At 44.7% G+C, this 14,583-nt stretch overlaps 5 protein-coding genes across 5 annotated transcripts; 2 read left to right on the forward strand and 3 right to left on the reverse strand.

The window, feature by feature from the left end:
- Positions 1-4,956: 4,956 nt before the first annotated feature.
- J4E79_010692 (uncharacterized protein) lies at positions 4,957-5,940 on the reverse strand (the record flags this gene model as incomplete). Its single annotated transcript, XM_049359527.1, has 3 exons — positions 4,957-5,373; positions 5,455-5,498; positions 5,562-5,940. 3 exons carry the CDS (start codon positions 5,938-5,940, stop codon positions 4,957-4,959), a joined length of 840 nt encoding a protein of 279 aa, XP_049206058.1.
- Positions 5,941-6,636: 696 nt separating this feature from the next.
- On the reverse strand, positions 6,637-8,677 carry J4E79_010693 (uncharacterized protein; the record flags this gene model as incomplete). The annotated part of the gene is made up of 4 exons (XM_049359528.1): positions 6,637-6,887; positions 6,937-8,193; positions 8,243-8,442; positions 8,502-8,677. 4 exons carry the CDS (start codon positions 8,675-8,677, stop codon positions 6,637-6,639), a joined length of 1,884 nt encoding a protein of 627 aa, XP_049206059.1.
- Positions 8,678-9,490: 813 nt separating this feature from the next.
- Positions 9,491-11,023, forward strand: ARP3 (Arp2/3 complex subunit, actin nucleation center; the record flags this gene model as incomplete). The annotated part of the gene is made up of 5 exons (XM_049359529.1): positions 9,491-9,525; positions 9,586-9,608; positions 9,661-9,935; positions 9,985-10,071; positions 10,121-11,023. 5 exons carry the CDS (start codon positions 9,491-9,493, stop codon positions 11,021-11,023), a joined length of 1,323 nt encoding a protein of 440 aa, XP_049206060.1.
- Positions 11,024-11,184: 161 nt separating this feature from the next.
- J4E79_010695 (uncharacterized protein) lies at positions 11,185-12,885 on the reverse strand (the record flags this gene model as incomplete). The annotated part of the gene is made up of 1 exon (XM_049359530.1): positions 11,185-12,885. The coding sequence occupies one exon, from the start codon at positions 12,883-12,885 to the stop codon at positions 11,185-11,187; it is 1,701 nt and encodes a 566-aa protein (XP_049206061.1).
- A 291-nt stretch (positions 12,886-13,176) lies between these two features.
- Positions 13,177-14,523, forward strand: J4E79_010696 (uncharacterized protein; the record flags this gene model as incomplete). Its single annotated transcript, XM_049359531.1, has 2 exons — positions 13,177-14,224; positions 14,303-14,523. The coding sequence occupies 2 exons, from the start codon at positions 13,177-13,179 to the stop codon at positions 14,521-14,523; spliced, it is 1,269 nt and encodes a 422-aa protein (XP_049206062.1).
- Positions 14,524-14,583: the final 60 nt, after the last annotated feature.

A 14,583-nucleotide genomic window follows, 5' to 3' on the forward strand; every position in this document is an offset into this window, starting at 1 on the left:
CTTAAGAAGAAGAGAAGACCTTCTTCTTAAGTATAGAAGAGATATAGTAGTAAAACTAGTAACATAATAATAGGCTAAATAGCTATTAGGCTTAAGAGTTAGTACGCTAGAGAAAGCTAGGTCTAAACAGTGTTTAGACAACAATAATAACTAGATACACATATAATATAATTAACTACATTAAGTACCTATTCTAATAGAGATACTTCTAATCTCTCTACTATAATAATAGTAATTACTTATAGAACTATAATAGCTAGCTTTAAGTCTACTAGTCTAATATAGCTAAAAGCTTACTTTACTATATTTCTACTCTTTAACTTATATAAAATACTAAAATTAATATTATTTATATCTAAGAACTTTTTACTATAACTAGTATCTAGATCTCTAATTATCTAGGCTACTATATACTCTCTTTAGTAATTAGCTAGAATAACTCTAAGACTTAAAAATAAAACTACCTATAAGTTCTAACTTATATCTAAAAAGTCTCTAGCTTTAAAGCTAATATTATTTATCTTTATTTTAGTAGAGACCTCTTATAGGTTAAAGTTAATAGATACTCTATTTTAAACTTTTACTAATAACTCTTAGATAATATAACTTTATACTACTTAGTTTTTTTAACTTTTTCTTTTAATTATCTTATTAGAGAGAACTTAAACGTCTAATATAAACTTTTTAAACTAGATTCTATTACTACGTATAGTAGTTTAAAAGTTATCTACTAGGCTAGCTAAAATAATATCTCTTTTATTAGAGAACTTAGAGAGCCTACTTATTATACTAAGTATATTATTAACGTCTTTTTTTTAAATATTCTCTTTACTAGAACTTTAGTATAGACTACTCTATAGTTAGAATCTAACTATAATATCTTAGTAATAGTTCTACCTAGCTATAGCTAATAGGTCTTAGAATAATATTACTACTATATCTCTAACTATAACTTACTTTAGTTTACTAGGCTAGTTAAACTAAATCTTATTAGCCTTAGGCCTATTAGCTAAAATCTAATAGTATAATAAATTAAAAATAGTATAGTAGATATTACTAAAGCTATAAATAATACTATTAAAGTTGCTAGTAAGCTAGCCTATAAGTTAGGCTACTTAGCGCTCTAGTAGATAAATAAGTACTAAGCTTTATATAGAGTTTATATTAGAAATAAAGCCTCTAATAGTAAGCTACTCTTTAATACTACTAGAGTATTTCTTACTAAAGTTAGAAAAGCTAAGAGAGAGTATTAGTAATACTATATTAATTTCTATATCTCTAACTAGAACCTTTATAGGCTAGTTAAGTAGTATAAGATAATATATAACTAAATAGATACTTTACTAATTATTAATAGCTAAACTTTTACTATATTTTTAGAAAAGACTAAAGCTTTATAAAAAGCTATACTTAACTACTTTTTAGTAGAAGATAACTTTTCTAAGCCTCTACCTCTTATAGATAAGACGCCTAATAAGTATCTACTCTAGAATACTTATATTTCTATAAAAAAAGTTAAAAAGAGTATAATTATTATCTTTAGTATTTTATCTAGGCTTAATAGAGTTACTATTAAGCTACTTAAAGTAAGCTAGTTATATATTTAATTCTTTATATACGCTATTTACTAAGAATATTTTACTAAAGTCTATTATAGAGATATATAAAGTAATATAGAGGTAGCTATAATTCTAAAGATTAGAAAGAAAAATAAGTCTTCTCTCTACTTAATAAGACTTATTACTCTTATATTATATATAGATAAGAGTCTTAACTAAATTATTATAAGATAGATAGCCTATATTACTATAGTCTATAATATTCTTAGTCTATAGTATAGAAGTGTACTACCTAAGCGCTTAGCTATAGATCTAGTTATATCTTTTATCTATAATATAAAAACTATCTAGTCTAAGTATAAGTATATATTTATAGCTACTATAGATATTTAAGAGGTATTTAATATACTACTTAAGAATTAGTTTCTTTAATAACTTAAAAATTAGAGCTAGCTTTTAATTCTTAGAAAGCTTATTTAGAAGTTTCTATCTAATAGAACTATCTATATAAGACTAGAAAACGCTACTACTTTAGTCTACTCTATACGCTATAGAATACTCTAAGAATTACTACTTTTACTAGTTCTTTATACTCTCTACTTAGCTAAACTTTTAAACTAGAACTAATAATTACGCTTTAGGTATACTAATAATATTTATATTTATAGAACTATCTATTCTCTAGATAAAAGTACTATATTACTAGTCTTTAATTTAAAGTCTATTAATAAATAAAGAGTAGTAAATAAAGTTATATTTACTTTTAAGAAGACTAAGCTAATTTACTTAATAAGAAAATAAAGCCTACTTTCTCTTTTTATCTAGCTTAATAATTAAGAAATTTATACTATTCTCTCTAAGGTAAATAGTAGCTAGGCTACTTTTTACTAGCTAAAGGTATAGTTTAATAGAAAGCTAACTTTTAAAACTTATATTACTAAATAGATAGTAGTTACTTAAAAGATCTCTTACTACTTTTAAAGTCTTATAAATACTATTTATAGCCTACCTACTACGTTTCTTTATAAAGTAGTTATAACTTATATTATACTATTACTATTTTATAGAGCTAAAGTATAGTATAAAAAGAAAATAAAGAACTTATAAATTATTAGAGCTTTCTAGAAGTCTACTATTAGTACTTATATTAAGTAGTATCTAGCTATAATAAACTATACTATAATAACTACTATAAAAGCTATACTACTAGTATAGAGAACTATACTAAACGCTATTATACTAAAAGAGGCTACTATACTATTTATAGTAGTAGCTTTAGAAGAGATTAAGCTTTAATAATTAGTATACCTACTAAGTATAGATAGTTTCTACTTACTAGTAAATAAAATAACGCTACTTTTTATTTAATAGAGTAGAGAGGCTAGAGAATACTAACGCTCTTAATTAAAAGTTTAATAGATAGCTTAGCTACTTCTAGCTATTCTTAAACTAATATTAACTAATATTTAATATTTCTTACTAGACTTATAAAAAGACTCTACTTTTAGCTAAGCTAAGGCTAAAGCTATAGCCTCTTTTAAAGTATAGTAGAAAGCTTTTAGCTTAATAATAGTAACTATCTTTTTAGATAGCTCTAAGTAATAAATTAAAAGTTAAAGAGTAGTAATCTATAAGTATACTATTTACTAAAAATAAACTAAATTAATAACTAGCTAGAGCTTATTATATTCTCTTTCTTATATATTTAATATAGAAGTAATAAAAGCTTATAGAGGTCTTATATATATAGTTTATCTTACTTTATCTAGCTACTAGAAGATTATACTCTATATTAATAGTACCTCTATTATTTAGAGTATCTAAAAATAAGCACTAGTATTATTTTAATAAGCTTTTTTATAGATATATAGTATTATAAATATCTATAACGTATAAGTATAGTAGGTATCTAGATATACTAGTATCTTTAAAAATAAACTAGTAGACTAAATAGTAAATAATAAAGCTAAAAACTTATATCTACTATTTAGCTAAGCTAATAACTTTATATATTTAGGTATTAGATTAATTAGTTAAAGCTTACTAAAATAAGCTTACTATAACTAGTAGAATACTAAGAGAGGTAAACTATCTACTTAGTACTTATAATAGTAGCTATTTTACGCTACTAGATAGCTACTAACTATATTAACTTTACTCTAGCGTATACTAGCTAAAGCTCTAATAATTTACTCTAAATATAGAGACTTTACTTAGTATTACTAAAGATTTAACTATAAAGATATAACTTTAAAGTATATATATAGTAGAGCTAAGACTTCTAAATATATTATTTTTTATAGAAGAACTTAGGTAAAATTTTAACTCTAGCTTCTTTAATCTAATACTCTTTCTAGTACTAGAGAAAAGAGGCTTAAGTACTTTAAAGAATTAATAAGCTAGTCTAATAAATTTATATTCTTTACTAAAGTAATAAACTACTATAGTAGTATAATTACACTATAAATTTAAATTTTACTAAGACTTACTAAATTTCTTAGCATTTTTTAGTAGAGTACTAGTAGCCTAAAAGCTACTATTATCTACTTTTATTTACTATTTTCTTATTATTTTTACTTTATATTTATATTTATTACTTTCTTACTTTATCTATATCTAATATAGTAGTAAGCTACTATAATACTACTAAAAAGTAGTATTACTACTAAATATAATAGGTATAAGAGGCACCTAGAGGTCTTTCTCTTCTCTTTAATATATACTTAATTTACTCTAACTAAACTTATAAAGTAGCGTGCTACTACTATAATTTCTTAGTAGTACTTACTAGAATACTCTCTAAAAGGTTATATATAGGCGTAAAACTAATATTAATTAATTAATTAAATTGTACAGTCTTTAAGAAATGTTGTGGAAGGTCCCACTAATTCCTGTAAGGTATCGACTGAGGGTCATCGGACCGAGTTGGTATCTTATACCCGTTCCGTCTATGGTACTCCAGGGTCGCCTCATGTAAAGCCGCCGCGTATTTGAAGAAAGACCAAGCATCGGGTCCACCTTCAATCACCAGACTGAAGGAGGAAGCATGCATCCCAAGCGCGGGTAATTCCAAAGCCGCTTCAATCCAGGGCATCATTTCTCGAAAACTGTATTCCATGACCCAATGGCCTGGCCCTGAAATTTCTCTGGTCAACTCGAGCGCGCAAAGTCTGATTCGTCTTTCTATGCGAAGTTTGGGATTTTCTCGACAGAAGGGTATGAATCCACGCGCATGGTGTGCAGAATGGGAGACGGTGTTTGTGGATTCGTTGAGGATGATCGTACGCATATTTTGTCTCTGCTGTTCAGGCGTTTTTTCCACTGAGCTTGTTAGTGGGAAGTTACACCAAAATGAAGAGAGTCATAATGGAGATAAGTTTTGGGAGGGTTTGAAGAATTACTCACAGAAGTCGATCGCAATAGATGCCGCCGAGAAGTACCAGAGACTGCATCCAGAGGCCCGGACGTGGTCTGATATGTCTTCAAAGTAGAAGGTCCCATCCTTCGTTATTGGGTGACGAAAATCTGAGTCGACAGGTAAACAGATGAGAGCCTCTAGCTTAGCTAGATCTTCGTTGCTTGGTAATATCCACGAGTTGGGATGCCAGGAATAGATGCTGTACAATGCGCCTTCATCAAAGTAGTTGTTGTGGGGGTCAGAGATGTTCCAAGTAGCCAATGGGCACCTGCCCAAACCAAACACACTACAGGCCAGCTCCGCGAATTTGGGCGGATCGCGGGTTTTTGCCAGGATGAGGATGTGTTGAAGAGCGTCGCTGAAGTCTAGTGGAGCCAGATGTAGGCCGTTGTTCATCTGTGTCGGACGCAACACTTGAACTGATGGGAACCGGTGATGCAGATCAAGCCAGTCTTCAGGCTCTAGCATTTTGCATACCGTGATTAACATCCGTTGCTTTTGACGGTCTATTAATCTCAACACTATGATATTCCGTGTTAGTGAAAGGGAAACACTCTAGGCTCGAGTATAGATGGAGCACTTACAGCTCTGAAACCGCCCAGCCCTCGAAGCAAGTCCCAAAAACGCTTGTCCATCATCCTGCGAAAGATGAGGGCTAAACTGCAACTTGCGGAAAGCGTAATTCTTGAGCTCCTCAGCAGCAATGCGACATGTAATCATGAGACCAAGGCGAATAACGCGCTTAGGCTCTGATGATGGCGAATGCTCGAGCATCTTCCCAGTCTCACTGTCGTAATGGTAGCCATTGTCGCCTTCTCCTAGCGCGTAGTATTCATAGATGATATCCCGAATCTCGCGGGATAGTCGGAAAAGCGGGGATTGTGTCTGACCGGAGTAGTATTTCGTTCGCGGGGCGGTCATGAAGGGGAAGCTGTTCCAATGGGCGAACTTCTTGGACGCCATGATTGAGGAAGGAAGTATCGGTACGAGATAGGAGGTTTATATAGTATGCTGCATCACGAAGCCGGTTGGGTGTGACTGCACTCACGCTTTGGGACGCGATGGCAGACACTGGTACTCGCGGACCCCCATTGGCCCTCGCCGATCAGTGATTGGTTACGCGCGTGGTGACTCACGGTATTGCATCACCAATACCGCTGAGCGACCTGGAAACTCATCAAGTCAGTGTTCAATATCAAAGGACTCACAATTTGAGAATAGTCGCCACGCTCATATGAGTCAGACTCCTATCTAGGGCGCCGTACAGTCTGCGTTCCGATAATGTGGACATCCAGGACGCGGAACTTTGGTACGACCCGTGTGTTGCATTTCAAGACCGGCTGCTACGATTGGGCGCCAACTGAACCACTGAATTGTAGATGACTGATCAGGAGAACACGAAATGACTTTTCTGGGCTAATGATACAATTCTGACAATTCTTGAGATGCCGCTCAGTATGCTAGAAAGGACGAGAAAGACAACCATCATGCAGGGGTATAGAACTACCATAGATGCAAATGCTTTTACACGAATGAAAGAAGAACAGGACCATAGGCAGTGACGAACGCTCCTCGGACAGCACCAAGGGTGTGAGGCTGAGGGTGATTAGGGGTGTAGGTTCTTAGGGCAGCAGCTCATGTATCCGCGCATGACCACGGTCATCGGCGAGGGGTAGACTTGGTCTTCTTGTTGCGCCTCATGGGCATCATCCTTCCACCCTGTGCGATTTGGCCGTTGCCGTTACTGCGCGACATTGAGCAGGCGGGTCGGTCGTCTTCAGATGACATGGATGCCATGGCGAAAGAGTCGGTATTGTGTCCGTAGTAGAGCAGCATGCCGGAGCGCATCTTCTTGACGCCAAGGATGCCGATGGCGCCTGCGGAGTTGCTGTGTTTGACACTTGGGTGGCCTGGCGTGAAGTTAGTATATCGCAAATGTTAGCGACAAAGACCGCGTACCCATGAACTCGTTCTCGATCATTGCTTTGAGAGCTTCGTCCTCGGTGACTTCAACGTAGTCACCGCCACGGCTCTTCTTCACGCTCTGATAGAGACGCTCAGCGCATACCGTAGCGGCCATTGTGGTTGCCATGTGCTCACCGGTCCCGCTTGTGACAGTCGCGACAGAGGTCTGCTCGGGGTCGTCGGGGTCCACGGGAATGACTGCAGCACCAACGCCGACGAGAGCTGCTGGGCCCACGCGCCCTCGATACTTCATGCCAATGCCACCAGAAGATGCACCGCAAGCAATGTTGCCCCAGCTGTCTATTGCGATAGCCCCAACGGTATCCGTAATGTGATCTTCCTCGGGTTCATGGCGGCTCGAATTAGATGGCATCGGCGGTAGTGGCGCGGTCTCTTTGACGTGACTCAGAGGTGTCGATGCGGTAGCGAACTTCGAATTGACTGAGTCCTCGTCAGGAGTCTGTGGCAGACGAGTGTCGATACCATCACACTGAGAGCTCTCCATGGGGTTGCCCTTTGCTGTCTGCGCACTCGAATCAGAGTCAAACTCCTCCCCAGACCCATCAGCCCATGCTTTGCGTGGCTTTGGTGCGTAGGTCATGTCCTCCATCTGCGCATCTTCCATAATGCTCTCGTAGCCTGCATCGCGACGATACTCTTTCAGGGTAGGGATCTGTTGCGTACTGTTGACAAAGGCATTGCGAGAAGCATCTGCAACAGTAGGTGGGCGTACGTCAGCAGGCGATGGGGCTTGATCGATCAGTTCGGGTGCACTGGTCTGCTCATCGCTTATCCAAGAGCTCGACGACTGCTCTGAAGGAGGAACTGAAGGGTCGGAAGATGCATTCTCAGCTTGGTCGTACATCACATCGTCGGAAAGCGGAGGTGACTGTGACTGCAGTAGGGATTTGTGGGTGCGTAGCAGGTTTTGGGTGTGTTGTTCGCGCACGCGTTCGTGCGCTCGCTCATCCGCTGGCGCCACATTGTCCCTGATCTTCCAACAGGACGGGTGGGCGCCGCTCTTCCTGGACTTGCGCTCGGCAGACCTCAAGTCGGACCGCCACCGCATCCAGCGCTCTTTCGCGGCGGGAGAAATGAGTGCGTCGTGGGGCAGAATCGGCATACCCATCTCCACAGCAAAGTCGGTGGCACCCTGCGACACCAAGAGGTTTGGAGGGACTCGACGCAGCGTAAGTGGACTCATCGTGTGGTCGTGCACCATTCGTGCTAGCGAAATAGGGTTTTTGATTTCTGTAATCATTGTCAGTACTGGACTATAGCCTTTAGTTGCTAGACTTACGAGCGACAGCCCCAACAGCTCCGCTACGCCCGTAATGGTCGACCACGGAGGCATCGCACTCAACCACACCGTCCATTGCGAGGTTGCTTCCATAGCCAGCATTGGTGATTTCTCGATCTTCCAATGTCTTGATTGCAGCCTCGACAGCATCTAGCGCTGAGCCGCCGTTCTTCAGAATCAACATGGCCAGCTGCGCGGCACTGCGCATATTAGCATGAGCGTACGCGGGACAACCTAGAGAAAACACCAGAAAACTCACTCGTTACACGCTTCTAGATGTATCCTCTCGTTTTGGTGACTATGGTAGCCGGCGCCAGCGTGAACATATATGCAGCATACATCATCGTTTGGCGGACTACGCGAGGCTTTGCGTGTGTGCGTATCAATATGATAAGCTCCGTCTATGGGTGCATAGTGACGACTAGGGACCGACATGCCTTTGTGAGTGGAAAAGCGTCGACAAAGGTCGCGGAAGCGCAGGCCGAACGTATCCAGTGCAATGCAGTGAGAGATGACGGTTCTCAGATGAGGCTTGGTTGCAGTTTTGGATCTGTACAGACGCGACGAGCGTTTGTTGCCGGGCGGGGACGTTTGGCCGATTATTGGGATGATCCGGTGTCGCTCTAGAGTGGGCGGTAGCGGCAGACGGCTGTGAGGTTGACTGTTGGAACGGTCGTTAAGCGGTCATTCGAGACACGGGCAGGTGTAGGTTCGGAAGAGAAGATAGGTAATTCCAGGACAGACGAGGTGACTGAGGGGGGAAACAATGAGAAATTAATGGAGAGGAGGAGCCGATGTAAAGGCGATGGTGACCTGTGGCGGCGGGGTGAGCAATGAGAGTGGGAGAGATGCTCGATGAGCGCTGTAGGGGCACAGTCAGTGGAGAGGAGGTTAGCAGCGATGTCAAAAATGAGCTTGCGATGGCTCTTTCCTCTGTGCATCAGCCTAAGCCATGTGGTTGCAGTATTTTGCGGTATGACACAGACTCTGTTGAAGCGGTAGGCACGGCAGATCAGGGAGGTAGGAGCGATCGTGTTGACCAAGTGAGCAAGTCCTTCCCCACTATTTCGTCTCACTCCGCTGCCAAGGGCGGAGCGGGGCGGTGCCTGATTCGACAACGTGCACCGACCGCCGTCGTCACCTCTTTGACGAAGCCACCTCGACACCCAGCCCACGCGCTTCTGCTCTTATATCAGGTACCACCTGAGCTGCGTTGCATATTTGTTTTTGTGCCAAGCAGCAGCAAATATGGCGTCTCAAACCCCCGCCGTTGTCATGGACAAGTAAGCTACCCGCTGGCCATGGGCACCCACGTTGCGATCGAGTACTGACACTGGCTATAGCGGTACGGGATACTCGAAGCTCGGTACGCTGACCAATTCAATTCGTGTAGTTGGCCTCTAATAACAATCCACCAGGCTTTGCCGGCAACGACTCTCCCTCCTTCGTCTTCCCCACCGCGATAGCTACCAAAGGCCCAACAGGCGGTAGCGGCGGATCAGGCTCTGGACGCCCAGCCGTTGCGAACAAGCCCTCATTCTTGACTGGTGGAGCTGGACCGGGTGGGCATCTGTCTGGAAAGCGCGGTACTGAGGACCTCGACTTCTTCATCGGCGACGAAGCTCTGGCCGCAGCTGGAGGCGCGGGCTATGGCATCAACTACCCGATCAGGCATGGTCAGATAGACAACTGGGTATGGAGAGGCATGCAGATAGAGGGTAGGGTGTACTAATGGCATGCAGGACCTTATGGAACGCTTCTGGTCCAACTCGATATTCAAGTACCTGAGAGTGGAGCCTGAGGACCACCACTTCCTCCTCACCGAGCCCGTACGCTATCTTTCTCCAATCGCTGGAGAATGGAGCTGACAAGCCATAGCCACTGAACCCTCCCGAGAACCGCGAAGCCACCGCCGAAATCATGTTCGAGTCGTTCAACGTCGCCGGTCTCTACATTGCCGTACAAGCTGTGCTCGCCCTGGCCGCGTCATGGACTAGCTCCAAGGTGCAGGACCGATCCCTCACCGGAACTGTCATCGACTCCGGAGCTGGTGTCACGCACGTTATCCCCGTTGCTGAAGGCTACGTCATCGGTTCCTCCATCAAGAGTGTCCCCATCGCCGGTCGCGACATCACCAACTTCGTACAATCGCTCCTCCGAGAACGCGGCGAACCCGACTCCTCCCTCCAGACTGCCGAGCGCATCAAGGAGGAATACTGCTACGTATGCCCTGACATTGTCAAGGAGTTCGCACGCTTCGACCGCGAGTCGGACGACCGATTCAAGAAGCACACCGTCAACTACCCCAACGGCAAGACCACGTCCGTCGATGTCGGCTACGAACGTTTCCTCGCGCCTGAGATCTTCTTCAACCCCGAGATCTACTCCTCCGACTTCCTCACCCCGCTACCTACTATTGTCGACACTGTCATCCAATCCTCCCCCATCGACGTACGCAGAGGACTCTACAAGAACATTGTGCTCTCAGGTGGATCAACACTATACAAGGACTTTGGCCGACGTCTGCAACGCGATATCAGGCACATGGTCGACGCAAGGATTAAGGCTTCGGAAGCGAAGAGCGGAGGCGCAAAGAGTGGTGGTCTGGACGTACAAGTCATTACGCACAAGAGGCAAAGACACGGCCCATGGTTCGGAGGCAGCTTGCTCGGTCAGACTCCCGAGTTCAAGAGCTACTGCCACACCAAGGCGGAATACGACGAGATTGGTCCCAGCATTGTCCGAAGGTTCGCGCTGCTGGGTGGACCAGGAAGCACATAAGCGACGAGATATCGTAGGGAATGTGTGTAGATGTTGGCATGGCTCATTGAGCGAGCACGAGACGGCAGCAAAACATTTGACAATGAGAAGACAATCAACACATCAGATCGACATGCCTTTGATCGCTCACTAACCATACCAAGAAGAGACCGTAATCAACCTCATGACTCCGCGTCCTTAGCCGCCTTTTCCCCACCGCCCTTCCTCCTCAACACAGCAACCCCCTCCACATGCCCCGTCTGCGGAAAAAAGTCAAAGCCCCTCAAACTCTCAATCTCATAGCACCCCTCTCCCTTCCCAAACCCCCCATCCACACCCGTCATCCCGCCAACCAAGACCCCCACATCCCTCGCCTGCGTATGCACATTACAACTCACATAAACCACTCTCGCAGGACCATACTGCACCAGCTGTCTCAGAAAAGACTCATCGCAGCCCTTCCGCGGCGGATCCAACATAACGACCGTCTCCTCCGCGGGCGACTTGATCGAAGCGAACAGCCTCGCCGCATCCGCCGCGATAAACCGCGTAGAAGATTCCGGCAAGTTGTTCAACTTTGCGTTCGTGCTCGCAGACTCGATGCTGCTGGATGAAATGTCGATTCCGAGCGATGATTTAAATAGCGCGGATAGCGTGATGGTGAAGAGACCGGAACCGGAGTATGCGTCGATGAGATGGGTGATTTTGTGGTCTTGGCCGGGTGAAGGCAAGATGTTCTCGCGTATGTACTGTGTGAAAACAGGGAGGATGGAGTTGTTGTTCTGAAAGAAAGAGCCCGCTGGATTTACGAATTGGAATTCGTCGGAGATGTATTCTGTGGATTTGGCGTTGGGGTCTGTGATGCAGATTTTGCGGTGGATGTGCGTGCCTCGGTCTTCAATCACGGCGTCGGGGTCTGTTTCTTTGGTGGCGTCGTAATCGGTCTTGGGGATACGGGTGGTGGACTCGCGGAGGAGGAGCGTGGCTCCTTTGTGGTAGGTGGATATGGTGTCTGCGACGCGTTTGCGCTCGCGCTTGTTGCCGGCGCGCACGGCGTCTGTGCCGATGGGACAGTCTTCTATGTCGATTGTGTTGCGGGTGCCTTTCTTCATGAAGCCGATGGGTGGGACCTCTTTGAAGGTGCGCTTTATGCCGTTGCGGCCGTCGCTGCGGCGGGCGTCGGGTGGGCCGTCGAAGTGGGGGGTTAGCTTTGTGCGGTATCCGTATTGCAATGGCGATCCGATTGTGTCGCCGATGGTGGGGATGAGCTCTGGTGGGAGATTGGAGAAGTTCTTGTAGGCTTTCTCGACGATGGTCTTTTTGTGCGCGAGTTGCGTGTCGTAGGGTAGCATTTGGAATTGGCAGCCGGAACAGCTGGCGAAGTAGGGGCACTTTACTAGGGAATCATCGCGCTGGGGTGAGGGCGTGATCACGTTGACGAAGTCGGCCATGGAGTACTTTTCTTTCTCAAAGTGCTTGTGCGGTCGTGCAGTCACGATGTCTCCTGGTGCGCTAAAGGGTACGACATAGACCTGGTCCGAATCTGAATCTTTCTGAAAACCGAGACCATCTCCGGTGGAAGAGATTTCTTTGATTTCAACCTCGATCTCCTTGAACTTTTCTGCCAGTGTTGAAGAGATTTCCTTTCCTTCTCTTTCTATGTTGAGGTTCTTGATGAGCGCAGTAACATCCTGCAATAATACCTCCTCATTGGTTCCGTTTGTTTTCAGAATCTTGCTTTGCTCAGCATGTCCATTCTTCATGCGCTTGTTCTTGAATCTATAGTTGCCTCGTGGTCCTTCCTCGCTCCGTAGAGGCGTCTCGGCATATCTTTTCGCGCCGTTGCTCTCAACAGGCGCGACATTGTCCGCTGACGAAGCCATTCTGTATCTAGCAATCTGGGTATATCGGCTACTGACCAGCAGTGTCCGGAGCGGTCGAGTAAAAATCCGAGAGTACATGCAGTAAATCGTGAAATTGGATGGAGAAAAGAGAAAGTCGCGTTAGTCACTGGGATAGAGAGACGGCGATTGGCTGGAGCGATTACTGCCATCCCGCTTAGTCACGCTGAACTTTCCGAACTTCACTTTGACCATCACAACGCCGCGCAGGCCACCCGCTATTACCGCCTCCCCACGCTCAATTGGCCCTCACCCGGAGGTCCAAGGCCAACAATGAGCGTCTGCCGCCCCGCAAGATGTCTCTTCACCAAAGCAGCATCGACGACGCTTCCTAAACCGCCTCCGCAACGCACCTTCCATGCTTCCGCACCCAGACCCGCTCGCAAGAGGAGACCGCATTACCCGTCAATAAAGGCCGATGACCTCAAGCTCCTCAACCAGGCCGCCGAAGCAGAGTGCCCCAAGTACGACACCTCGGAGACGACGCTGCTGGAGAAAAAGTACACACCCTCGCAAATCGCCGCCATCAAAGCCGCCGAATCTACAATCGACGCCCGAGATGTCCTCACGCAGGGCCAGCGAAGAACAGATCCATGGCGTATGAACTACGAAGACGACCTGGCGCAAGTCGACCCCGTGACGGACCGACCTGAGCGCCTAACAGGCGACGACATCGAAGGCCCAAAAACCTTCCGCATCGCCAACGAAGTCGAGCGCGACGAGAACATAACCCGCATCGCCACTGAGAATCTCGCAAAGATGTACCCGGACGGCATACCAGAAGACGACGAGAACCTACAAAAAGCCATGGACGCAGCCGTCACCCAAGCCACCCTCGACCCCCGCGCAACCTACACATCCAAGAACCCCGCCGCCCTCCAAGCCCTAGGCGACGAACGCCACTCGGTCATCGCACCCGATCTCCCCCGCGTCGAAAACCGCATGGTCCGTCAGACCCGGCGTCTCTCGACCGAAGAAGAAGAGGACCCACGGCAAAAGCGTCTCTTGCAATACCTCGGCTGGGACAAGCAGAAGCTGCGTCAGATCCGCGTTAAGACACTGGTTACGCACTTCGTTACCAATCAGACTCGCATGGGCAAGATAAGAAGTATGTACTACCTGACCATTGCGGGTAACCAAGACGGGCTCCTCGGCGTCGGAGAAGGCAAATCCGTAGAACCGGACGAAGGCCGCAAGCAGAGCGTCATGAGCGCCATACGAAACATGCGTCCTGTTCCTCGTTACGAGAACAGAACCACATTTGGCGATCTGGAGAAGAAGGTTGGTGCGACCAAGGTCCAAATTTTTGCGAGACCACCTGGTAAGTTCATTCTCCTCGTTATCCTAGACTTCCCTTGTGACCTACCTTTTCGCAAGTATGAAGGCTGACTATGAGCAGGTTTCGGTCTCCGCGTCCAACATCTCATCTTCGAACTCGCACGTGCAGCGGGTCTCCAGGATCTGTCTGCCAAGACACCGCGGTCGAGGAATAAAATGAACGTTATCAAGGCGACGTGGGAGGCGCTTACGCAGCAGAGGTTACCGGATGAGATTGCGAGGGCGAGGGGGAAGAAGCTGGTGGATGTGAGGAAGGTTTACTATGGAGGGAGCATACATTAGTCTGTGTACGTTGGTATATGGATGGCTATATGACTGATGTTGGGGCTCCTGCATGTGAAG

Source organism: Alternaria viburni (genome assembly GCF_023758015.1).
Source record: "Alternaria viburni strain BMP 2772 chromosome Unknown scaffold_32, whole genome shotgun sequence".
NCBI lineage: Eukaryota > Fungi > Ascomycota > Dothideomycetes > Pleosporales > Pleosporaceae > Alternaria > Alternaria viburni.